A 24783-nucleotide genomic window follows, 5' to 3' on the forward strand; every position below is an offset into this window, starting at 1 on the left:
GCAAATCCCGCTCCTCCTGAGCAAATCCTGCTCCTCTGAGCAAATCCCGCTCCTCCTGAGCAAATCCCGCTCCTCTGAGCAAATCCCGCTCCTCTGAGCAAATCCTGCTCCTTCCCAGCAAATCCCGCTCCTCCTGAGCAAATCCCGCTCCTCCTGAGCAAATCCCGCTCCTCCCGAGCAAATCCTGAGCAAATCCCGCTCATCCTGAGCAAATCCCGCTCCTTCCCAGCAAATCCCGCTCCTCCTGAGCAAATCCTGCTCCTCTGAGCAAATCCCGCTCCTCCCGAGCAAATCCCGCTCCTCCTGAGCAAATCCCGCTCCTCTCGAGCAAATCCTCCTCCTCCCGAGCAAATCCCGCTCTTCCCGAGCAAATCCCGCTCCTCCTGAGCAAATCCCGCTCCTCCTGAGCAAATCCTGCTCCTCCTGAGCAAATCCCGCTCCTCCTGAGCAAATCCCGCTCCTCTGAGCAAATCCCGCTCCTCTGAGCAAATCCCGCTCCTCCTCCTGAGCAAATCCCGAGCAAATCCTGAGCAAATCCCGCTCCTCCTGAGCAAATCCCGCTCCTCCCGAGCAAATCCCGCTCCTCCCGAGCAAATCCCGAGCAAATCCCGCTCTTCCCGAGCAAATCCCGCTCCTCCTGAGCAAATCCCGCTCCTCCCGAGCAAATCCCGCTCCTCCTGAGCAAATCCCGCTCCTCCCGAGCAAATCCCGCTCCTCCTGAGCAAATCCCCCTTCTCCCGAGCAAATCCCGCTCCTCCCGAGCAAATCCCGCTCCTCCCGAGCAAATCCCGCTCCTCTGAGCAAATCCCGCTCCTCCTGAGCAAATCCCGCTCCTCTGAGCAAATCCTGCTCCTCCTGAGCAAATCCCGCTCCTCTGAGCAAATCCCGCTCCTCCTGAGCAAATCCCGCTCCTCCCGAGCAAATCCCGCTCCTCCCGAGCAAATCCTGCTCCTCCCGAGCAAATCCCGCTCCTCCCGAGCAAATCCCGCTCCTCCTGAGCAAATCCCGCTCCTCTGAGCAAATCCTGCTCCTCCTGAGCAAATCCCGCTCCTCTGAGCAAATCCCGCTCCTCCTGAGCAAATCCCGCTCCTCCCGAGCAAATCCCGCTCCTCCCGAGCAAATCCCGCTCCTCCCGAGCACAGCATCCCTGTGCTGCACCCCTGAGCAGGAATTCTGCACTTCCAGGGCTGCTCCTGCCGCGGAATCCTTGGGGAATTGATGTTAAATGGGAAAATTGGCATGGAAAAGGCTCCGTGCTGCCCTTCCCTCCTCAGGATTCTCTGCACACAGGGAAAAATCCAAGAGATTCCCAAATATTCATGAGTTACACTGAGGAAATGACAAAAAGAGTGCAACACTGCTGTGTAATATTTAAAACTTGGTGCAGAGGGAATCTGTGTGATTCTGTGACTCAGCCCAGGATGGTTTGGGTGGGAAAGGAATGGAAATCCCACCCAGGACAGGGACAGCTCCCACTGCCCCAGGTGCTCCAAGCTCACCCAACCTGGCCTTGGGCACTGCCAGGGATCCAGGGCAGCCCCAGCTGCTCTGGGAATCCCATCCCAGCCAGGAATTCCCAATTCCCAATCTCCCACCCATCCCTGCCCTGTGGCACTGGGAGCCATTCCCTGGTTCCTGTCCCTCCCCAGCTCTCTTGAAGCCCCTTTAGGCACTGGAAGGCCACAATTTGGTCACCTTGGAACCTTCTCTTTTTTCTGGGCTGAACAGCCCAAATTTTCCCAGCTCCACATTCTTAAACCTAGAGAACTTTTCCAATTTGCTAATTGGAAGCTCTTTTATCCCGTTACACAGCAATCCAGGATGGATCCAGGGTGGATCCTGCAGCTCAGGAATTGGACACCCCCAGCTGCACTCCAAGGCAGACCCAACACTTTTCCTTACTCACATTTTCACTTTGGATTCCAGGGGCTGGAGGTTGATAGGATATTCCTGGATATTGTTTTCTTCATCCATGGCGAGCTGATGGCTGTGGGAAAGGAAAGGAAATGAGTTTAACGTGGTCCAGCCTGACATTCCTGCAACCCTGGGAATGAATTCCCTACTCTGGACAAGAACAAACAAGAGCTGCTGCTCAGAAGGCGTTGCTGTCTTTGGAGGAAGTTATCTGGACCTCTGTGTCCACTCCCAATAAAAAAATGGGAATTTGGATCCAGTTTTCCAGTGAGAATCTGCCTGAATCCTTGTTTTAAATCTCCCAGCTGCCACAGCTCCAGGGACAGGCACAGGCAGCAAAAGAGCTGCTGTAAATTAAATAAAAACAAAACAAAACAAACCCTGGTAGATCTAACAGATATTCCTGCTCAATTCACTTCCATCCCCACGGCCACGCTGGAAAAGCTGGAGAGGGAAATGGAAAGGAACAATGGGAATGCTGGCAGCAAATGAGTTACAGCAGCAAAAGCCACATGGTGGGGATGAGGAGTAAATTCTTTGTAATAAATGATGGCCAAGGAGTTGCTGCTGGGAACTGATGGCTCGAAGAAAGGAATCTGAAAATGCTGGAATATCCAAATCCAGCATCTGGGAACACTGCCCTGCATGGAGCAGCAGCAGGGATTGAATGCAGCTCCTGGCAGGGAAATTTGGGAGGTCAGACCCCAACCTGGGGAGTTATTTTGAGACTTTGCTGATATCATTGTCAGAAATTGTCCTCCTGTAGCTAAAAATAGGGATTGTTAGTGGGAGAAAGGCAAAATTTGGGATAATGTCTGTCACAAAGAGGATCCCTCAGCAAAGGGTTCACACCTTGGAAAACCCATTTCCCTTCCTTATGGGTGAGGTATTTTGGAAAAGGCACATTTACCTTTGGAGGGAGTCTTTGCCATCATTGACCTGTTCCAGGCTGTGCTGGAGCCTCCTGAGTTCTTCCTGCAAGGAGAGAGAGAGAAAAAATACATTTTTACGGGAAGCCCTTGGAGATTCCCTCTCAGCCTCAAGACAAACCAAGTTTTGAGTCAACCCCAAAACAAAACCAATCCCTCAAGTGCCTCCTACAAGATTTTAAACTCAAAAATCCATAACAATGACAAAGAAACCAATATCATATTGATAATCCAGGAAATACCAGAGCTACAAAAATAATACAGAGAGTAAAAGAGAGGAGTTCTCTTTCCCATTTTGGATGATTTTGATTCCGGAGATGCTCCTGGGAATCTTTGTTCTATTCAGGCTCTTAATGAAGAGATTTCCAGCCTGCACCAGTTCCTATTCCAGCAGTTTGATGTGGCAGATGTGGAGCTGGGAATCCCCACATCCATGGTAATTCCCAGGAAAAATCCATCCCTGGCATTCTGCACAGAAGTTTGGCTTAAAAACTGGAATTCTTCTGAGGCACAGCTCGGTTCAGAGATAACCACACAACCTCTCCTTCTCCCACATTTTCCCTCTGGCAGTTTTTGCAGCCTCCTCCAGAGCTGGGTACAGTAATTTAGAATGTGAAAACAATTTGCAGTTGACTTTATCCATAGCTCAGGGTGCCAAGAGCTGCCTGACTTCCATAAATCACTCCTGGTGTTTGACATCATTTTCCATTAACCCCGGGGTGAAGACTGAGCAGAGAACAAAAAAGCAAAAGCCGGAATTGGTTGTGATGTTTTTGACAATTCCGAATGAAACCTCACTGGGCAGAGCCTGTAAAAGCTGGGATAAAAGGCAGCTCTGGAGGGGGCACAGCCAGGTTTGCATAATTGGGAAGAGAAGGAGACAGGAAATCGATCCTAATTTCGGCCGGGCATCATTAAGCGCGGGTATCGAGCGGCGCTGCTCGCTGCGGGATTGATGGAGCTGCCCGTGGTGCTGAGCCCGGGGAAAGGGCCGGGATGCTGCAGGGACACCGGGGACACAGGGACAGCCAGGATGGTGCCACCCCAGCCCCGCACCCTGCCCATGTCGGATCTCAAGATCTCAGTCCTGAGATGCTGAGCCTCCGAGACCCTGGGGGGGGCTCGGGACTCCTGGAATGTTGCCAGAAGTGTCTGGTAGCTGGACTTTGGTCCTACACAGGAGACGACAAGGATGAGGGCTTCACCGGGGTGAATGGTGAAGGGATCAGTTAATTAGAGGGTGAGAAACAGTGTTTAGGATTTATGTACAGGGGGGTTTAGAGGAGTAAGATGGAGGAATTGGGGTGTGTCCTGCCCTCCTTCTTCTTCCTCTTCTCCTCCATCTTCTTTGGTGATGGTGGCACTTTTGGATTGGTTATTACTGAGAGCACACCGAGCTATAAGAATAGATGGTATTGGGGAAAAATGATAAATATTGTATACGTAGCAAAGGGTATAAAGATAGGTGGCTGCCCGGAGGGCAGAGACAGTGTGCCCATGGCTGACTGCTGAGCGGATCTTTGTTAGGCTGAAAGAACATCTTTTAGATAAACAATTAATAAACATAAAACCAGAAAGAAGAACTGAAGCCTCTTCTCGTCCTTCAACCCGCGGGCTGCCCCAAGGCCACCACGGGCCTTCCAGGCCCCTCAAACAGCCGAGATAAACCGGGCATGCCCAGAGCCACCCAGCTCCAGGAATTCCATTGGAAGCCATCCACGCTCTGCTGGAAGCCAGGATGTAAATGAGCCTTGCTTGGTCTTATCCTATGCCAGCTGTTCCAGCTCCAGAGCTCAGTCCCCAAGGGCACTGGGTGCCAGAAGCCAGCTCGCTCTCAGACCAAGGCTGCGGGTCAGCCCCTAGCAAGCAGGGAATATTCAGCTCTTAGTGATCAGGCAGCTCTTGTGATTTCAGCTTTGCTTGCTAGGTAGCTTTTCCCTTGGCCTAAGGCTCCAGCAGACGGTAGAGAGAGGAGAAGCAGAAGGCGCTGGCTGTTCCACGAGTATGGCTTTATTGGAGGGTCTGTGAAGGGTCTCAGCTCTTCTTCTTCCCAGTTAGTAGGGGTACAGTGTGCTACTGTTATACCCTTGGCCTGGATCCAATCCTGACCAATGGCAAAGGTGTTAGAGTGACCATAAGTGACCAATGGTAGGGTTTAACACAATATTGCCTTACATGGCTATAGGGATAAGGTACAAGGCGGATGTCCCTGGAGACAGGAAACTTCTTTGCCGCTGTGTCAGCATTCTATTCTCCAAGGGGCCCTGGCTAAACCTGAGGGGTTTACTACAAGGATGAGTTACGGGGCCTCTCTGAGCCCGGATAAAACAAAAATATTGTGAAACTCCATGGGCTTTTCTTTTCCCTCCTCCGGCTGCACACCTGGACAGGGCACAGAGACACTGAGGGGAAAAAATCCAGGAAAGCTCGAGGAGCACACTCAGAGCAACCTGAAGTGTCATTTCCTAGTCCTTAACGTGCCTGTTCCACTTATCCATTAATTATTTTTCAGCCCGAGCATACCCAGCATCCTGGGTTTTGTTAATTTTGTATTTTTTCTTTTTTTATTGCTTTAATTGCACACACTTGAGTCTGGATTACTTTGGAGAGGAACACGAGGAGGTTGGAAAGCAGGCAGAGTGAATTCCAGCATGGCAGGGAGGGGAAGGCAGGGGGAATCTCACATGACAGATCCATTGCTGAATTCCCAGGGGAAGGGTTTTCCCCAGAAAAAGCAGGGAGCTCTTTTTATAGCTCCTGAGCCTGTTAATTCTAGTGACAACAACAGAGGAGTGTTTGAAAACTGAAAGGAAATCTATTAATCCAATTTTCAGCTTTTCAGTGTGGGGGAATGTCTGTAATCCTCACAAAAGAGGGATGAACTTGTTTGGGAATCAGAAAGTTCCGGTAAAAAGTAACAATCCCATCTATGAAAAAATATTATTATTTCCACAGTGATTTCTTCCTGGGGTTTTAGGAGGAAAGCTGAGGAGTCTGGGGGATGGAGGAGGCTCAGGGGGCACCTTGTGGCTCTGCACAGCTCCTGACAGGAGGGGACAGCCGGGATGGGAGTGGGATCTGACACCAGAGAAAGGGACAGGAGATGTGGGATCTCAGCCCCTCAGGACTGAGGTGTCACCGAGAGCACCCTTGGGGGGCTCGGGAGTCCTGGAATGTTCCAGAAGTGTCTGGTGGCTGGACTTTGATCCTACACAGGAGACGACACCTGTATGAGGACAGGAGGGTTTCACCGGGGTGAATGGTGAAGGGATTGGTTAATTAGAGGGTGAGACACAGGGTTTAGGATTTCTGTACAGGGGGGTTTAGAGAAGTAAGATGGAGGAATTGGGGCGTGTCCTGTCCTCCTTCTTCTTCTTCTTCTCCTCCATCTTCTGTGGTGATGGTGGCACTTTGGGATTGGTCATTACTGAAAGTGCACCGGACAATAAGGGGGAAAGGTATTGGGGAAAAATGATAAATATTGTACACGTAACAATGGGTATAAAGATAGGTGACCGCCCGGAGGGCAGCACAGTGTGCTCATGGCTGGCTGCTGAGCAGAGCTCTGTCGGGCCGAAAGAAAATCTTTTAGATAAACAATTAATAAACACCGAGACCGAAAGAAGAACTGAAGCCTCTTCTCGTCCTTTGGTACGCGGGCTGCCCCAAGGCCACCCCGGGCCTTTCCAGGCCCTCCAAACAGCCGAAAACCGGACAGGGAGAGAGGGAACGGCCTCAGGCTGGGCCAGGGCAGCTCAGGGTGGGCACAGCAGGAATTTCCTCATGGAAAGGGGGCTCAGGCCTTGGAACTGCCCAGGGAGGGTTGGGGTGCCCATCCCTGGAGGTGTCCAAGGCATTCCTGGCAGTGGCACTCAGTGACCAGGTGGGGATCGGGCACTGGTTGGATCCTGGAGGCTTTTCCAGCCTCGGTGATCCTGGGATTCCGGCCATGTGCACAAATCACAGCACTGGAAAAGAGAAATCCCCTGCTAAGCGAGCACAGATGGGAGGAGGAGGCTCTGGAGCTGCTGAGCAGTGACATCTCCTCTCTCAGACCCCTCTCTCGCCTCTGATGGCTCCAAAGATGGTTTCAATTCCAGCGGTTGCTCAGCAACTGCATCCACGTGTGGCAGTGCTGCTCTTCACCTGGAGCAGGGAAACACAGATGGCTCCTCAGGAACAATGGATGGCTCCTCAGGAATAAACACCAGGATGGCTCCTCAGGACAATGGGGATGGTCCTCAGGAACATGGGAATGGTTCCTCAGGAACATGGAGATGGTCGTCAGGAACATGGGGATGGCTCCTCAGGAACATGGAGATGGTTCCTCAGGAACTCTGGGATGGCTCCTCAGGAACACTGGGATGGTCCTCAGGAACAATGGATGGCTCCTCAGGAATAAACACCAGGATGGCTCCTCAGGACAATGGGCATGGTTCTCAGGAACATCGGGATGGCTACTCAGGAACAATGGATGGCTCCTCAGGAATAAACACCAGGATGGGTCCTCAGGAACATGGGGATGGTCCTCAGGAACACTGGGATGGTCCTCAGGAACATGGGAATGGTTCCTCAGGAACATGGAGATGGTCGTCAGGAACTCTGGGATGGCTCCTCAGGAACATCGGGATGGCTCCTCAGGAACATGGAGATGGTTCCTCAGGAATAAACACCAGGATGGCTCCTCAGGAACACTGGGATGGTCCTCAGGAACATGGAGATGGTTCCTCAGGAACTCTGGGATGGTTCCTCAGGAACATTGGGATGGCTCCTCAGGAACATGGGGATGGTTCCTCAGGAACATGGGGATGGTTCCTCAGGAACATGGGGATGGCTCCTCAGGAATAAACACCAGGATGGCTCCTCAGGAACATGGGGATGGCTCCTCAGGAACACTGGGATGGTCCTCAGGATCATGGGGATGGTTCCTCAGGAACATCGGGATGGCTCCTCAGGAACACTGGGATGGTCCTCAGGAACACTGGGATGGTCCTCAGGAACATGGGAATGGTTCCTCAGGAACATGGAGATGGTTCCTCAGGAACTCTGGGATGGTTCCTCAGGAACATCAGGATGGCTCCTCACGAACAAACACCAGGATGGTTCCTCAGGAACATGGGGATGGTCCTCAGGAACATGGGGATGGTCCTCAGGAACTCTGGAATGGTTCCTCAGGAACATTGGGATGGCTCCTCAGGAACATGGGAATGGTTCCTCAGGAACATGGAGATGGTTCCTCAGGAACTCTGGGATGGTTCCTCAGGAACATGGGAATGGTTCCTCAGGAACATGGGGATGGCTCCTCAGGAATAAACACCAGGATGGCTCCTCAGGACAATGGGGATGGTCCTCAGGAACATGGGGATGGTCCTCAGGAACACGGGGATGGTTCCTCAGGAACATCGGGATGGTTCCTCAGGAACATCAGGATGGCTCCTCACGAACAAACACCAGGATGGTTCCTCAGGAACTCTGGGATGGTTCCTCAGGAACATGGGAATGGTTCCTCAGGAACATTGGGATGGTTCCTCAGGAACATTGGGATGGTTCCTCAGGAACATGGGGATGGCTCCTCAGGAATAAACACCAGGATGGTTCCTCAGGACAATGGGGATGGTCCTCAGGAACACTGGAATGGTTCTCAGGAACATTGGGATGGTTCCTCAGGAACTCTGGGATGGCTCCTCAGGAACATTGGGATGGCTCCTCAGGAACACCAATATGGCTCCTCAGGAACAAGCACTGAGATGGCTTCTCAGACATACCAGGATGGTCCTCAGGAACACCAGGATGGCTCCTCACAAATACTGGGATGGCTCCTTAGGAGCAAACATCAGGATGGTTCCACACAAACAAACACCAGGATGGCTCCTCAGGAACACCAGGATGGCTCCTCACAAATATTGGGATGGCTCTTCAGGAACATCAGGATGGCTCCGCAGCAACCTTGGGGATGGCTCCTCCCAAACCTGAGCAGGGCCAGGAAACAACAACAGCAACGAGGCACAAGTGCTCCTCCTCAAGTTGTGCCTCTGGTGCCCAGCAGCAGGAAAAGCCAAGGAAACTCAGCTGCAGGTGGAACCCCTCTCTCCTCCTTCCCACCAAACCAGTCTGGAACTCCATGGCGTGAGGCTGCCTCCAGTGTCTGTGGGGTGTGGAGATGCTGCTCATGCTGGAGGCTCGTGGGGCATGGAACTCCAAGGAAGCCTTGGAGCACACACTGAAGATCATCCCAACCCTGGATCTGTTTCCCCAACCCTGGATCAGTTTTCCCAATCCTGGATTTGTTTTCCCAGTCCTGGATCTGTTTTCCCAGACCTGGATCTGTTTTCCCAGACCTGGATTTGTTTCCCCAGTCCTGGATCTGTTTTCCCAATCCTGGATTTGTTTTCCCAGTCCTGGATCTGTTTTCCCAATCCTGGATCTGTTTTCCCAGACCTGGATCTGTTTTCCCAGTCTTGGATTTGTTTCCCCAAGCCTGGATCTGTTTTCCCAGTCCTGGATCTGTTTTCCCAGACCTGGATCTGTTTCCCCAGTCCTGGATCTGCTTTCCCAGACCTGGATCTGTTTCCCCAGTCCTGGATCTGTTTCCCTAGTCTTGGATCTGTTTCCCCAACCCTGGATCAGCTTTCCCAATCCTGGATTTGTTTTCCCAGTCTTGGATTTGTTTTCCCAGTCTTGGATCTGTTTCCCCAGACCTGGATCTGCTTTCCCAGCCCTGGATCTGCTTTCCCAATCCTGGATCTGTTTCCCCAGACCTGGATCTGTTTTCCCAGTCCTGGATCTGTTTCCCCAGACCTGGATCTGTTTTCCCAATCCTGGATCTGTTTTCCCAGTCCTGGATCTGTTTTCCCAGTCCTGGATCTGTTTCCCCAACCCTGGATCAGTTTTCCCAACCCTGGATCTGTTTCCCCAGTCTTGGATCTGTTTCCCCAACCCTGGATCTGTTTCCCCAACCCTGGATCTGTTTCCCCAATCCTGGATCTGTTTTCCCAGTCCTGGATTTGTTTTCCCAGCCCTGGATCTGTTTCCCCAACCCTGGATCTGTTTTCCCAGTCCTATTTAACACACTCAAACCCAAGCAGGTTTCAGGTGGCAGCTGAAGCAGAAGAGTTTGAACTGGGATTTTAATCCCCATCTCGTTCCATCCCCTGCCACACTTCCACAGCCTGGGATGCTCCTGCTAATCCGACACAGGGACTGGGATGTGCAGGACCCTTAAAATCAGCCCAGAGCTAAAATAACAAACATTTTTCCCTCAGAGGTCCCACTCCAAAGCCAAAGCAGGACCAGGGATCATTGCCAGGGTTTCCCAGCTCCTCAGTTATCCCATTCCCATTCCCTGGTGTGCTGTGGGAAGTGCTGGGCATTGAGCACAGACATTGGGCATTGGACTGACAGAGTCCCCCAGCATCCAGCAGGGCCCTGGGATAAAGGGCATCCCAGGAAAACCCGAAATGCAAACAAAAAACAGCACGGGAAGCCCTGAGATGGAAACTGGTCACATTTTCAATCTGGAAAAGCAAAGAGCTCCACTGCTATGAATAATTCACAAACAGCCTCAGACAAATGATCGCAGGTCTGGAAGGAAATGGGAAAACCTCTGGAGGCTGCAGCTCTTTTTATTCCTGCCTGGTTCCTGCTGAAAGCTGTTTTCTCTGGGGTTATTTTTTAGTCTTTAAAAAAAATAAAAATATATGGATATCTAAACAGTTAGGCTGGATGTTCAGAGAACACAGCAGACCCCAGAGAAATCCTTTCATTTTATTTCCATCTCTGGCTGGTGAATTATTCATTAACAGGGATCACGCAATGGGGAAAAAATTAAAAATTGGCAAATTAGTTTTCATTTGTTGACGTTAATTATTCAGTCTTCAGTTCTTCCCTTTTATTAGAGGAACCACAGAGGGGGATTAGTCTTGTTCTGGCACTCCGAGTTTGCTCCCCAGACAACTCCCAAATCAGCATCGCTGAGGCTGCTTCTGTGGAAAATCCATGGGAATGTGACTCCAGGGCTGAGGTGTTGGGGCAGAGCTGGAGTCTGGAATTCCAGAGAAGCTTTTGGATATTCTCCCACAGCGCTTCATAAAAAAACCAGTCAGATGGGGTTTTATTTCCAAATATGACCCCGGCCATGGCATTAATGGGGATCTCATTAATTAATCTCCCTGAGCTCAGCCACAAACACCCAACATTCCCATTGTAACAAAGAAACATCCTGATATTTAATGGGCAGTGGGAATGGAATTGTCTCAGGAGCAGTTTGGTTGGGACTGTGCAGCCTCAGCGCCCTGAAGAGCCAGAGGCAGGAGAAGTTAATCCCAAATGCTGGAGCCAGACTAAAACTGAGCTCAGCCTCCCAAATCCCTCCCTAATCCTGCTGCTCAGCTCACAGGAGCTGCCAGAGAACCCGTCCAACCCCTCATCCAATTTTTCTTCTGTCAAATGTCAGTGGCTGCTCCATCCTGAAAAGCTGGAAAAGCTTTGGTTCCTCCCAGCTTTTCTGCCAGGCAGACACACAACTCCCAGGCTCAACCCTGATTTTTCTGAAATACTCTCCAAATGAAACCTGCCACTCATTTATATAAAAATGTAGAAAATAATAATAAAATAATGATTGAAACCCCACCTGGCTTTGTGGGAGTCCCCATTATGACCAAACTATACCTATTTCAAGCTTTTTAATGAGTTCCTGAGAGATAAAACTGCTCCTGGTGCCTGAGAGTGAATAATCCCAGCTGAGCCTTTCCAGGGAAGTTCAATTCTTCAATCACAGGGCCCAAATCCCAGTTTTCTGCAGCAGCTGGTCCTGCTCCACTGAATTTCTGTGCTGGGAAATGGGAAGGTGACCCCAGGACCTGCAGCATCCTCAGTTCAGTCAGGTGGGGTCAGTTTATAATGAACTGAATTAAACAATCTTGCCTTGATGGGGTTAATTCTGCCCTCCCTAGCTGAGGTTTTTAGTGCTTTTTTACAGAAGGGGCCTTTTGCCAGCCCCAGTTTCCTGCAAACACACATCCCTGCGAGGATTTCAGACACATCCACCAGGACAGGAAATTAAAGGTCTCAGCTCCCAGACATCACAAGATCAGATCAAAACCCAAGTCAAATCCCAGCGCTCACAAACAAAACCTGGGATAATGAAAGGAGGTCTGGCCACGGGGAGGAGGTGGAATTGCATCAGCTTTGCTGCCCTTCCAGGACTTTCTCCAGACTCAACCAAAATGCTGCATAATTGTTCCGAATAAAAGAACCCCCAAAAGTGACCAAACCCCCCTCCCTCACTGCCTGTGCCCGCAAGGAGCCTCTGCTTTGGCTTTCCAGGACCAAACTGAACTCAGATGTCAGACAGAGTAATGACAAAACCTTCCTTTGAAATGTCTCCTTCCTGCCTTTATCCAAGGGACAGAAAGGACAGAAACTCAATCCACCAGAGCTTTGAACTCTCTGCCATCCCAAAGCAAGGCAGAGCCCTGGGGCTCCCCCATGGCAGCACTCACTGATCAAATCTCCTCTTTTCCAGCTGCTTTCAGAACACCTTTAATTCTCAAAGTTCACAGTGACACCAAAGACCTTTCCCAGCTGAGCCTGAGAGTGAAACATCCCAATTTTTCCAGGTTTAATGCTACAGGAATGTCAGGAACACCACAGAAACAGCACACAAGCCCTGCCAAGCTGCACTGGGGTCGCAGGAGTGAACTTCATCAAGTGAAAAGCAGCAGAAAAGGTCAAACGGGCACGAGGAGTCCATCCCTGTGGGCCCCGTGTGTGTGCAGGGTGAGGGGGAAGGAAATGTTCTGGAAATGTTACAGTGGAGTGTCGGGTTATCTCTGCTGTTTGAGGGGCCTGGAAAGGCCCGGAGTGGCCTTGGGGCAGCCCGCGTATCGAAGGACGAGAAGAGGCTTCAGTTCTTCTTTCGGTTTTTATGTTTATTAATTGTTTATCTAAAAGATTTTCTTTCGGCCCGACAGAGCTCTGCTCAGCAGCCAGCCATGAGCACACTGTGCTGCCCTCCGGACAGCCACCTATCTTTATACCCATGGTTACGTGTACAATATTTATCATTTTTCCCCAATACCATCTATTCTTATAACTCGGTGCACTCTCAGTAATGACCAATCCAAAGGTGCCACCGTGGCCAAAGAAGATGGAGGAGAAGAGGAAGAAGAAGAAGGACAGGACACGCCCCAATTCCTCCATCTTACTCCTCCAAACCCCCCTGTACAGAAATCCTAAACCCTGTGTCTCTCCCTCTAATTAACCAATCCCTTCACCATTCACCCCAGTGAAGCCCTCATCCTTGTCGTCTCCTGTGTAGGACCAAAGTCCAGCCACCAGACACTTCTGGCAACATTCCAGGACTCCCGAGCCCCCCAAGGTGGTCTCGGAGGCTCAGCATCTCAGGACTGAGATCTTGAGATCCGACAGTGGAGCTGCTGCTTTAATGCTGTGCTTGGACCTCTGGCAGCTGCAGCATTCACAGGAGGGATCTGTCACAACCTGGCTCCAAACAAGCCCAAATGCTGGTGCTGGGTGTTCTCCTGCTGCCTCTGTCGGGGCTGGCTGGAGCTGGGAAAGGTCAGATGTGGGATCTCAGGATCTGAGTCCTGGGATGCCGGGCCCCCGAGACCACCCTTGGGGGGCTCGGGAGTCTGGAATGTTCCAGAAGTGTCTGGTGGCTGGACTTTGATCCTACACGGGAGACGACACCTGTATGAAGATAAGAGGACCTCACCGGGGTGAATGGCGAAAAGATTAGTTAATTAGAGGGAGAGACACAGGGTTTAGGATTTATGTACAGGGGGGTTTAGAGGAGTAAGATGGAGGAATTGGGGCGTGTCCTGTCCTTCTTCTTCTTCCTCTTCTCCTCCATCTTCTTTGGCCACGGTGGCACTTTTGGATTGGTTATTACTGAGAGTACACCGAGTTATAAGAATAGATGGTATTGGGGAAAAATGATAAATATTGTACACGTAACCATGGGTATAAAGATAGGTGGCTGCCCGGAGGGCAGCACAGTGTGCTCATGGCTGGCTGCTGAGCAGAGCTCTGTCGGGCCGAAAGAAAATCTTTTAGATAAACAATTAATAAACATAAAAACCGAAAGAAGAACTGAAGCCTCTTCTCGTCCTTCGATACGCGGGCTGCCCCAAGGCCACCCCGGGCCTTTCCAGGCCCCTCAAACAGCCGAGATAACCGGACAGTCAGATCACAGGAGAGGCTTCCCAGGGAGAGCAGCTCTGGCTGGGCAGGGAAGGGCAGCTGGGGGATGCTCTGTGATCAGAGCTGGGAGTGCAGCTGTGTCGCAGACATTTCTTCATAGAAATCCTTTCTTTGGGATTTGTCCTTCTTCTGGGAAGCAAAGGGCCCCAGAAGAAGAATGTAAACAAATTGTTATCGGCTGTTGTGAGATGTGGCAGGTGATCCTGGGATTGGCTCATTTTGCATGTTTCCAACTAAGGGCCAATCAAAGGAGCAGCGCAGGGGAGATTCCTTGAACACAGAACTTTGTTATTCATTCTTTCTATTCTATTCTTAGCATAGCTGCTCTCTGTAACCTCTCTTTTTCTTCCTTTTAGTATAGTTATAATGTATTATGTATCTTATATGAATAAATCAGCCTTCTGATCAAGAAATCCCATCCCTCCATCCCTGCGCTGGGCTCTCTGGTGGCACAGAGCTGCCATGGGGGAGTTTGAGGCACAGGGCACACCGTGCCATGCAAAGCATTAAATCCACCACAAAACAGGAGCTGTAAATTTAGGAATTAAGCCCAGGAGTGTCATCTATGAAGTGACCACTGATTGTTGGAAAATCCATTTTTATGGACAGAAGAAACCTGCCACAGGAAGGGATTCCATCCCTCCATCCCTGTGCTGGGCTCTCTGCTGGGACAGAGCTGCCATGGGGGAGTTTGAGGCACAGGGCACACCGTGCCATGCAAAGCATTAAATCTACCACAAAACAGGAGCTGTAAATTTAGGAATTAAGCCCAGGAGTGTCATCTATGAAGTGACCACTGATTGTTGGAAAATCCATTTTTATGGACAGAAGAAGAAACCAACACAAAACACCAAAGCACCAGGACTGCAGAGCTGTGCCATCCCAATCTGAGGAGCTCCTTGGAGCCAACCTCTCCTGCCGGAGAATCCCAGGATGGTTTGGGTTGGAAGGGACCTTAAAGCCCCTCCAATTCCCCCTGGGACACCTCCCACTGTGCCAGCCTGGCCTTGGGCACTGCCAGGGATGCAGGGGCAGCCCCAGCTGCTCTGGGAATCCCATCCTTCCCAACATCCCATCTACCACAGCAGCTCCATGGAAAGAGGAAAAGCACTCCCAGCATAGTTATGAGGATGGTGAGCAAGAATAAACCAGCACTGAGGCGTTTCTTCCTTCATCACACGAATAATTAGGAATACACAGGGTTGTGTGATGCTTTTTAAATAGGATCTGGTGCTGCTTGTGGGAATACAATTCCACAGCAATAGTTTATCCTGGGAAGTCAGCTCAGTGGGGTTACAGCGTGCCAAGCTGAAATGGGAACCATTTGTTTTCTGTCTGCATTGCAGCAGAGCTGGCAGGGTTTTTATGGAGCATCCCTGACAGCCTCCAACTGTTATTTTTCCAAATTAACGCTGTGCCTATGGAGTTAATGGCAGTGCAGGCAGCGAGGGGTCTCTCCACAGCCTGGCCTCGTGCTCAGCATCCTGCGCAGGAGCAGAGAATAAAATCTGACCAAGCTTTCTGTAATTACTGCTCTGCTGCAGGGGGTGTCACCACAGGCACCCCGTGCTGCTCTGTGACAAAGGACACGGTGCCACTGCTGCTCCCCAAACTGGGGCACACAAGGTGGCCACGTGGAGGGGGCTTGGAAAGCCCAGAGGTTTTACATTTATGGGGGTGTTCAGAACCCACCTCTGCCTTTCCAGGGAGTTCCACAAGTCCAACACTGATTTCTGGAGAGGCCTCTGCAGGGTTTTACCTGGGGGAACAAGGAAAGGCAATTCCTGCTCATAAAGGGGTGGATTGCCCCAGAAATTCACCCCAGAAGGTGCTGTAACCCCAAGGTGCACATTCCTCCTGCCACAGGAGCTCTGGCTTTGGGAGAGAAGAGTCACACAAGTCTGCTCTGATGGAAAATACAGAATCTTGGAATATCCTCAGCTGGAAGGGACCATGGGATCACCCAGCCCAGCCCCTGGCCCTGCTCAGACACCCCAAAATCCCACCCTGGGCATCCCTGCAGTGTCCCAACACTCCTGGAGCTCTGGCAGCTTTGGGAATGTGCCCAGCACCCTCTGGGGGAAGAACCTTCCCTGATTCCCAGCGCTAGAGAGGCAGCAAATCCTGCATCCTTTAAGCTCTCCAATCCCCATTTATTACAGAAATATTCCATGTTGGATGGCTCCAGGACTTACCCTGTGCCCCAGAATTTCCAGGCCACCTCTCCTCTCTCAGCCTCACCCTTTCCCTGCTGATCCCTGCCCATCTCCAGCTCTGGATGTGCCACCTTTCCAAAGGCTCCTCCTTTCCCTCCTAACCTGCATTTTATCCCTCCTGGATTACCAGAAACTCTTCCAGCTCCAAAGCAGCTTTAAACAATTATTTTACCCCTACTATATTAATCTGGCTCCTCCAGAACAGCAGCTTTCCCCCTGCACTGGAGCAGGGAATCATTTTTCCAGGAGCAGCTTGTTTTTATTCCATCACTCTCCCTTCCCAATGATCCCGCGTCCCTTGCCTTGCCCCGACAGATTTTTGCATGCAGAACTTTTTCCAGATGGCAGCTTCAGTGCAGACAGCAATTTGCATAATTTAAATCTGCTTCCTGGCATAAATTATAGCACAACACAGCTCAGGCTTTGGTTTCCAGCTCCTCACAGCCAGGGCCGGGCAGTGCCCAGGAATTGCAGGGGATCTGGAAAACCCTGGCAAGGGCAAGAGCTGAAATCAGAAATATTTCCTCATGGGAATGGGAATTCCCAGGGGAATGTGCTCCAGACAGCAGCATCCCAGGGAAATCCAGGAGCTCAGGGGCTGCTCTGCACTGAGAAGGTCAAGGAGAGCAGCTGGTGACAAAATTGGATTTTGCCACAAGGACAAGCACAACTTTGGGGTGTTCCAGGAAGGCTGAGACAGATCCATGGTCAATGAATCTCTTTTTCCTGAATTTTTCCTGAATTTTCAGTCCCCAGAAGCCAGGCAGAGAGCTGGAATCGCCTCTTTGGGATTCACAGCACACACGCTGATCCCAAACGTGTGGGGTCACTTGGGATGAAACCCCTCCTGCCAAAAATAAACTCTTCACCTTCCAGAGGCTCCAGGTTGCACCAAACACAAGTTTCTGTCCCAAAACACACTCAGGAATGTCGGGTTTTCGGCTGTTTGAAGGGCCTGGAAAGGCCCGGAGTGGCCTTGGGGCAGCCCGCGTATCAAAGGACGAGAAGAGGCTTCAGTTCTTCTTTCGGTCTTTATGTTTATTAATTGTTTATCTAAAAGATTTTCTTTCGGCCCGACAGAGCTCTGCTCAGCAGCCAGCCATGAGCACACTGTGCTGCCCTCCGGACAGTCACCTATCTTTATACCCAAAGTTACGTGTACAATATTTATCATTTTTCCCCAATACCATTTATTCTTATTACTCGGTGCACTTTCAGTAATAACCAATCCCAAAGTGCCACCATCACCACAGAAGATGGAGGAGAAGAGGAAGAAGAAGAAGGACAGGACACACCCAATTCCTCCATCTTACTTCTCTAAACCCCCCTGTACAGAAATCCTAAACCCTGTGTTTCACTCTCTAATTAACTCATCCCTTCACCATTCACCCCGGTGAAACCCTCCTGTCCTCATACAGGTGTCGTCTCCTGTGTAGGATCAAAGTCCAGCCACCAGACACTTCTGGAACATTCCAGGACTCCCGAGCCCCCCAAGGTGGTTTCGGTGGCTCAGCACCTCAGGACTGAGATCCTGAGATCCGACACAGGAACACCTGAGAGATGGAAGCACTGGAGCAGAAATGTGCTGGCAAGCATGGAACGCAAGCAGTCCTTCTTCCAGAGAGCCCCCAGCAGGAGCCTGAATCCCAAAATAATCCCCTAAAACACACACACTGCCCAGAGCCTGCCCTGCTCCCCTCAGTCTGGGGGCACAGGGGAGCCTTTCCAGCCTTGGCACGTGCCCTGCCCTCAGGCTGGCCAGCACTGACCATTCCTCTGTCCATTGGGCACCAGGACAGGCACAATGGGCCCAAACCCTACAGTCTGCAGCCATCCGGGGTGCTGAAAGCAGCAATAAACCCAAAAAGTGCTGGTTTGGTCTGTTAGCACCCCGAGCAAGCCAATGCCTTCAAACATTTCTGTGTCTTCAGTCTCCGTTAATGCATCTTCATTTCTGCACCAATGTTTGCAGCCTTCTCCCCCTTTTAAATGAGCATTAATTCTGCCGCTCCCTGAGTTCTGAGTTTGGGTTCCCTGGCCCCATTTCCACTGTCAGAACTCGTGTTTGCAAATGCTAGATGCTAAATTCCTTAATTCCTTTATTCCTTAATTGTGAGGTTGTGACAGGCCCCACAAAGCTGAGGCCGCTTCACCCCCAAGCAGGGAACACCTCCATCCCCTCATGGAGTGACCATGAAATTCCACACAATCAAGGCCATATTTTCAATTTAATGCACCTTGGAACATTCCCAGGCTGCTCCCAGTGCAATTCCTTCCCCCAGCCTGGTGTGGGTGTGTTTGCTCTCTCCTGATGGTGAATTCCCAGGTAATAACCCCAGGGGCTGCTCAGTGGGGACACATCCATCACCCTCAGGCCTCTGCTGCACTTTTAATTACAACACTCAGGATCCTTCCTTCAGATCCCAAACCCGAGGAAAAGGAGCTTTCCATTGGCACAGCATCCATGAAATTCCCTGCTCCGGCGACCCCCATGTGCTGCTGGTTCCTGGACCAAGGGAGAGATTCCCTCTTTTCCCTTTTTCCATGGAAGATGAGTTTGCCCAAGGCCACAGTCACTTTAACATCAGTTGTGCTCTGTGCCCACACTGAATTGTAAGGATCATTTTCCATCAGCAACCGTGCTTGTAAATGGATAATTCAGGTCTGTTTTGCCCGGGGTGCATTGCAGTTTGAACATTGGTTTAATTTTAATTATACCCAATTTGGGTCTTTATTTCTAGGTGTAGGCAGAACTTTGGGATGAGGAGATTGGCACAAACCAGCTGCTGAAATGCTGGCCTAAAACAATCCTGAGAGGGGTTTACACAGACCCATTCCCCCATTTTTTAGGCTGAGCCTAAACCCCACCAGCATCCCCAGATTCCTTTGGCATCCCTCCCTTTGCAAGAGGACATTTTCCATCAGGATTCCAATCAATGACCACACAGCCACATCACTGGATGGAAAATTCCCTTCAGGCACTGCTGGCCTCGCTGGATTCCTCAGGGAGAGGAGGAAAGGATGGGATAAAAGCTTGGGATGTTTTGTGGAGAGGGAAAACAAGGCAGGAGATGAGCTCAAATCACCCTGAATTTCAGGCACCTGGAAAATACAACACTCCACACTTCCCATTCAGTTATTACCACATAAAAACCACTTTAAATACTTGATAATGGAAGGAATTTAAAGGATTAACAGGAAATTAATGAATCAAGGACCCTCTCTGTGTCTTTCTGAAAGCAGCCGCTCCACATTGTTTTAAATTGCACCAAGTTGAACCTCCTCCAACTGCTTTTTAATAAATGTAAATAATATTCCAAAGCAGGGACGAAATGCCAGCAGTTGAGGGGTGGCTGAGCCATCCATGGCATGTAAATGAATTCCCTGCCTGGATATCAGGATGTGGATGTGCAGCCTTCAGGAATTAAATGAGCCCAACTTGCACAGCTTGCAAAGAGCTTCCCAGGGCTCCCCAAAAATCCCTTTTATTATTTATGTGGGAAAAGCAGAGGAGCAGCAAGGGGGAAGAGTTGCAGGTGACACCAGGAGTCAGTGAAACCTGACAGAAAATGCTGAATTTTGGTGAAATTGAGGGCAAATAAATTAATCATGAACAAGGGAAATGCAAAAAAAAACACTGGAGGATGTAATTGGATTTACACACAAAAGTAATGGCAGCATTCCTGCAGCTGGGAGAGCAGATCCCAGGAATGATGGAATTATTGAAGCTGGGAAAGACCTCAAGGGTATTCCTAAATCCAACAGAACTGCCTGGAAATCATCATTCCTAAGGGATGGGAGCTCCCCTCTGCCTTGTTCCCAGCCTGGATCATCCAGTGCCAGATGGGCTCTCAAATCCCCACTTTCCCACAGTTTTCCTGTTTCCACTCCCTTTAAATGAGGGATTGTCCCAGTTCAATCTCCAGCTCTCAGACAAGGAGCAGAGCTGACAATTCCTTTTCCTCATGGGTATTTTCCCAGCTCTGTTTCTCCCCAAACCCCCTCTCTAGACCCTTCAAAGGCTCTGACCTCGCTGAATGGCAATGTCCCCACAGCAAGGTCCTGCTGAAACCTGGGGTGAGCAGAGCTGCCCAAACTCCAGCTAAACCTGGATTAAGAGCCTTGTTTCAGGAGACATGTCCGTGTTTTCTCTGGGTGATTTTACTCTCTGTAGTTACTCTCTGTATTTGCACCCTGTAGTTACTCGTCCAGCCTGTTGTAGAGGAGTGAGTTGGGGCTCAGGTCCCAGCCCCTGTTCTCAGGGACAGCACAAAAATCTGGGACAGACCTGCAGGTGTCTCACCCCTCTGCCCACCTGGAGCCAGATTTCCAGCTGCAGAAAATGCGGAATATTGGCTTTGCTGTGCTTTCCCAGCTGCAATCAGGGCACTGAGCGCCACTGAGGGCCCCTGAAACAGGAAAATTTCCCCTTCAGAGAGCTCATCCCAACCAGTCTGTCATTTATTCCTGCGTTTTCTCTGGCATCCAGGGGATTGCTGGAAGTACAAACATTCCCTGGCATTTGATGCCTTCCCTGTGTTTCAGGTCTGTACAAGCTTTCACACACAAAGCCAGGCTTTAGCCCTGGGGCACACACAGAGTCTCCCTGGTTTTATTGGGATTCCAGGAATCCCCAAACTGCCACAGCAGGGACCTGCAGGAGCCTCGTGACAGAAAATCCAAGTTTTAAGAGATTTAAAGCAGGGAAAGGTCTCCAGTTCTGTCTGTGCCTTGGAATACTCGGGGAAAGCAGGGAACAAAAGTATTGGACACAGTTCCAGGGGTTAGACAGTGCTGTACTGGGAACATGCAGTAAATCCCAACACCTACAGCTCAGGGAAATTCTTATGGGTTTATTTTATTTATAGGACTCCTCTAGAGCTTCTCCAGCCCTTTGGGAAGCTGAAAAACTTGAACCAGCAGAGGGAATCCAAATAAATTCAGCCCCAGGTAAGCGGGATATTCCTAATGCAGCCTTTTTTTCCCTGTGCAATTTAACAAATGAGTTTCCAGCGTCTGACAAGTTGTCTGGGAAAACAGAGAAGCTCAGATTAATTCCAGCTTGGGAGAAACGAGAATTCAATATTTGCTGATCTCCAGCCACCCACTCTGGAGCTCAGAGCTGTGGAGGATCCATCAATCCCAACGTGTTCAGCCTCCTCCTGCCGTGAGGAATGGGATGTGCAGGATGGATCCTCACCCGAGGGTCAGCTCCCTGCCCTTGGAATTCCTGAGGAACCATCTCCATCTCCCTGCCTTTGGAATTCCTGAGGAACAATCCCCATCTCCCTGCCCTTGCAATTCCTCAGGAACCATCCCCATCTCCCTGCCCTTGGAATTCCTCAGGAACCATCTCCATCTCCTTTCCTTTGGAATTTCTGAGGAACCATCTCCATCTCCCTGCCCTTGCAATTCCTCAGGAACCATCCCCATCTCCCTGCCCTTGGAATTCCTCAGGAACCATCTCCATCTCCTTTCCTTTGGAATTTCTGAGGAACCATCTCCATCTCCCTGCCCTTGCAATTCCTCAGGAACCATCCCCATCTCCCTGCCCTTGGAATTCCTCAGGAACCACCTCCATCTCCCTGCCCTTGGAATTCCTCATGAACCATCTCCATGCCCTTGGAATTCCTGAGGAGCCATCTCCCTGCCCTTGGAATTCCTCAGGAACCATCTCCATCTCCCTGCCCTTGGAATTCCTCAGGAACCATCTCCATCTCCCTGCCTTTGGAATTCCTCAGGAACCATCTCCATCTCCCTGCCCTTGCAATTCCTCAGGAGCCATCTCCATCTCCCTGCCCTTGGAATTCCTGAGGAACCATCTCCATCTCCATGCCCTTGGAATTCCTCAGGAACCATCCCCATCTCCCTGCCCTTGGAATTCCTCAGGAACCATCTCCATCTCCCTGCCCTTGGAATTCCTGAGGAACCATCTCCATCTCCCTGCCCTTGCAATTCCTGAGGAACCATCCCCAGCTCCCTGCCCTTGGAATTCCTCAGGAACCATCTCCATCTCCCTGCCCTTGGAATTCCTCAGGAACCATCCCCATCTCCTTTCCCTTGGAATTCCTCAGGAACCATCTCCATCTCCCTGCCCTTGGAATTCCTGAGGAACCATCCCCAGCTCCCTGCCCTTGGAATTCCTCAGGAACCATCCCCAGCTCCCTGCCTTGCCTCCCAGAGTCTCTGCCTGCTTTATTTCCACCCTCTGGTGTTTGTATCACTCCCATCCATCACATCCCAGTGCAATGCCTTGCAGTGAGGTTTGGGAAAGCCTCGTGGGATGCCTGTGCCCAAACTCAGGGATGGAGTTTGGGATGGAAGGAGCCACCCTGTGGAAGCCGCTCCTGAGGGAATCTCTGCTCCAGCGTTCTGGGATGATCCTGGGTGCCCAGCCCAGCCAGCGCAGCTCCAGCTGCTCCGGCAAAACCCCACGATCAATGCGGGACCGGGATCATCCCAGTGCTCTGCCCAGCGCCAGAGCGGGGTTGGTCCCGCAGCATTCCCGGGATGATCTCACCGGGATCCAGCCCCCAGCCCGGAGCTGTTCCGTGCTGACAAACAGCCGAACTCCCGGCTCAGGAGCCCTGCATCGATCCGCCGGCTCTTGCAGAGCTGGAGCTGAAATCCCTGCGGGATCCCGGGGATCAGAGCCGCGGGCTGCTCCCCTCGGAAAGCACAGCCCCAATAACGGCACAACCAAGAGAAAAAGGGCTGTGAAATCCAGGGAAATTCTGCCACAGCACCGGCCACGGCTCGGCAGAGCCCTGAGAATCCCTGAGAATCCTCGTGTATCTTTTCCAAGCGCTGTTCGCAATTGTTATCACCCGGAGATGATTCCCTCCTTCCCGAGCACAGAGCCCAGCCCTAAATTCCCGTAATAAACTTACAGCACGGCAGGAATCGCATCGCGATCGCTCCGGCCGCCTTCTCCCCAAGCGAAAGTGCAGCCGGATCCCAAATTCCTTAAGGAAATGTGCCTGCGCATCCCTGGTGTGTCACATCCCTGTCCCGCTGGGCACCCCGCACCCTGCCATCCTCTCCCCGGTTATTCCCGGGGAGCTGCTCCATCCTGGGGAGCTTTTCCATCTCGGAGCTCCATCCCGGAGAGCTGCTCCATCTCGGAGCCGCTCCATGCCGGAGTGTTCCATCCAGGAGCTCCATCCCGGAGCTGCATCCCGGGGAGCTGCTCCATCCCGGAGCCGCTCCATGCCGGAGCTCCATCTCAGAGCTGCTTCATCCCTGAGCTGCACTGCTCCATCCCGGAGCTGCTCCATCCCGAAGCTGCTCCATCCCGGAGCTCCATCTCAGAGCTCTTCCATCCCTGTGCTGCACAGCTCCATCCCGGAGCTGCTCCATGCCGGAGCCGCTCCATGCCGGAGCTCCATCTCAGAGCTGCTCCATCCCGGAGCTGCCCCTCCATCCCCGAGCTGCTCCATCCCCGGGGAACTGCTCCATCCCGGGCCGTGCCTTTAGGAATCCCATCCCTTACCAGCCGCATGGTGAAGTTTCCCAGGACAAGGAGGCAGGAACGCGGCTCCTCCCGGCGCTGCCTCCCGTGGAACAGCAGGAGACAGAGAAGCTGCGAACCTCGGAGTTGAGCGCCAGAAAAACCTCAAAGAGAGGGAGGGGGAAAAAATGGGAAGAGCCAGAGCGGGAGCGAGCAGCGACAGCCAGCGAGAGCAGCAACTGCTGGCACGGCTCCAGCGCAGGGACGGATCCGCTGTCATCCCCAGCCTGCAGCCATGGAATGGGGAAACTCGGATTTACGGGCGCTCCGGAGCCGCTCTGACCCCTGCAAGGAGCGTTTGGCAGGGAATTAGCGAGGCTGGGTCCGAGGGGAATGGCGGGGTGGGTGTGTGCAGCAGAAATTCAGCAATCCCATATTCTACTTTATCTAGTCTGTTAAACAGATTTTATTTTATGTATTTTATTTCATATAGTCTATTTTCTATACTCTTTATTCCATAATATATAACACATAACACATAACACATAACACATAATATATAACATAACATATAACATATAACATATAACATATAACATATAACGTATAACGTATAACGTATAACGTATAACATGTAACATATAACACATAACACATAACATATAACATATAATATATAACATATAATATATAACACATAATATCTAAAATATAATATATAACATATATTATGTTATATGTTATATGTTATATACTATATGTTATATGTTATATGTTATATGTTATATGTTATATGTTATATGTCATATATTTATTTTATATTTCTATTTCATAGATTCTATTTTCTAGATCCTATATTCTACTTTCCGGTTTATATTTTATATAAATAAACCCAGCAGCCAGCACAAACTCCAAACAGCTCGTTCCATCAGCTCCTTGATGGGAATTTTATTATACACAATTCCAACCCCAAATCTGCATCCACGTGGCTTCACTATCAAAGCACAGAGGGTTCAAGCCAGGCCTTGTGTGCCCTCAGGCCAGGCCTGAG

At 50.8% G+C, this 24783-nt stretch overlaps 1 protein-coding gene across 1 annotated transcript in view; it reads right to left on the reverse strand.

Annotated features, from left to right (window-relative positions):
• The window catches only part of SCHIP1 (schwannomin interacting protein 1), a 101913-nt gene extending 78013 nt beyond the window's left edge, over positions 1-23900 (reverse strand). Inside the window, exons 1-3 of the mRNA XM_074547525.1 lie at positions 23775-23900; positions 2825-2889; positions 1907-1987 (exon numbers count right to left, since the gene is read on the reverse strand). Coding sequence (XP_074403626.1) covers positions 1907-1987; positions 2825-2889; positions 23775-23783 — 155 coding nt within the window. The 5' untranslated portion in view covers positions 23784-23900. The remainder of the gene's footprint in view (positions 1-1906; positions 1988-2824; positions 2890-23774) is intronic.
• Positions 23901-24783: the final 883 nt, after the last annotated feature.

Source organism: Zonotrichia albicollis, chromosome 9, assembly GCF_047830755.1.
Source record: "Zonotrichia albicollis isolate bZonAlb1 chromosome 9, bZonAlb1.hap1, whole genome shotgun sequence".
NCBI lineage: Eukaryota > Metazoa > Chordata > Aves > Passeriformes > Passerellidae > Zonotrichia > Zonotrichia albicollis.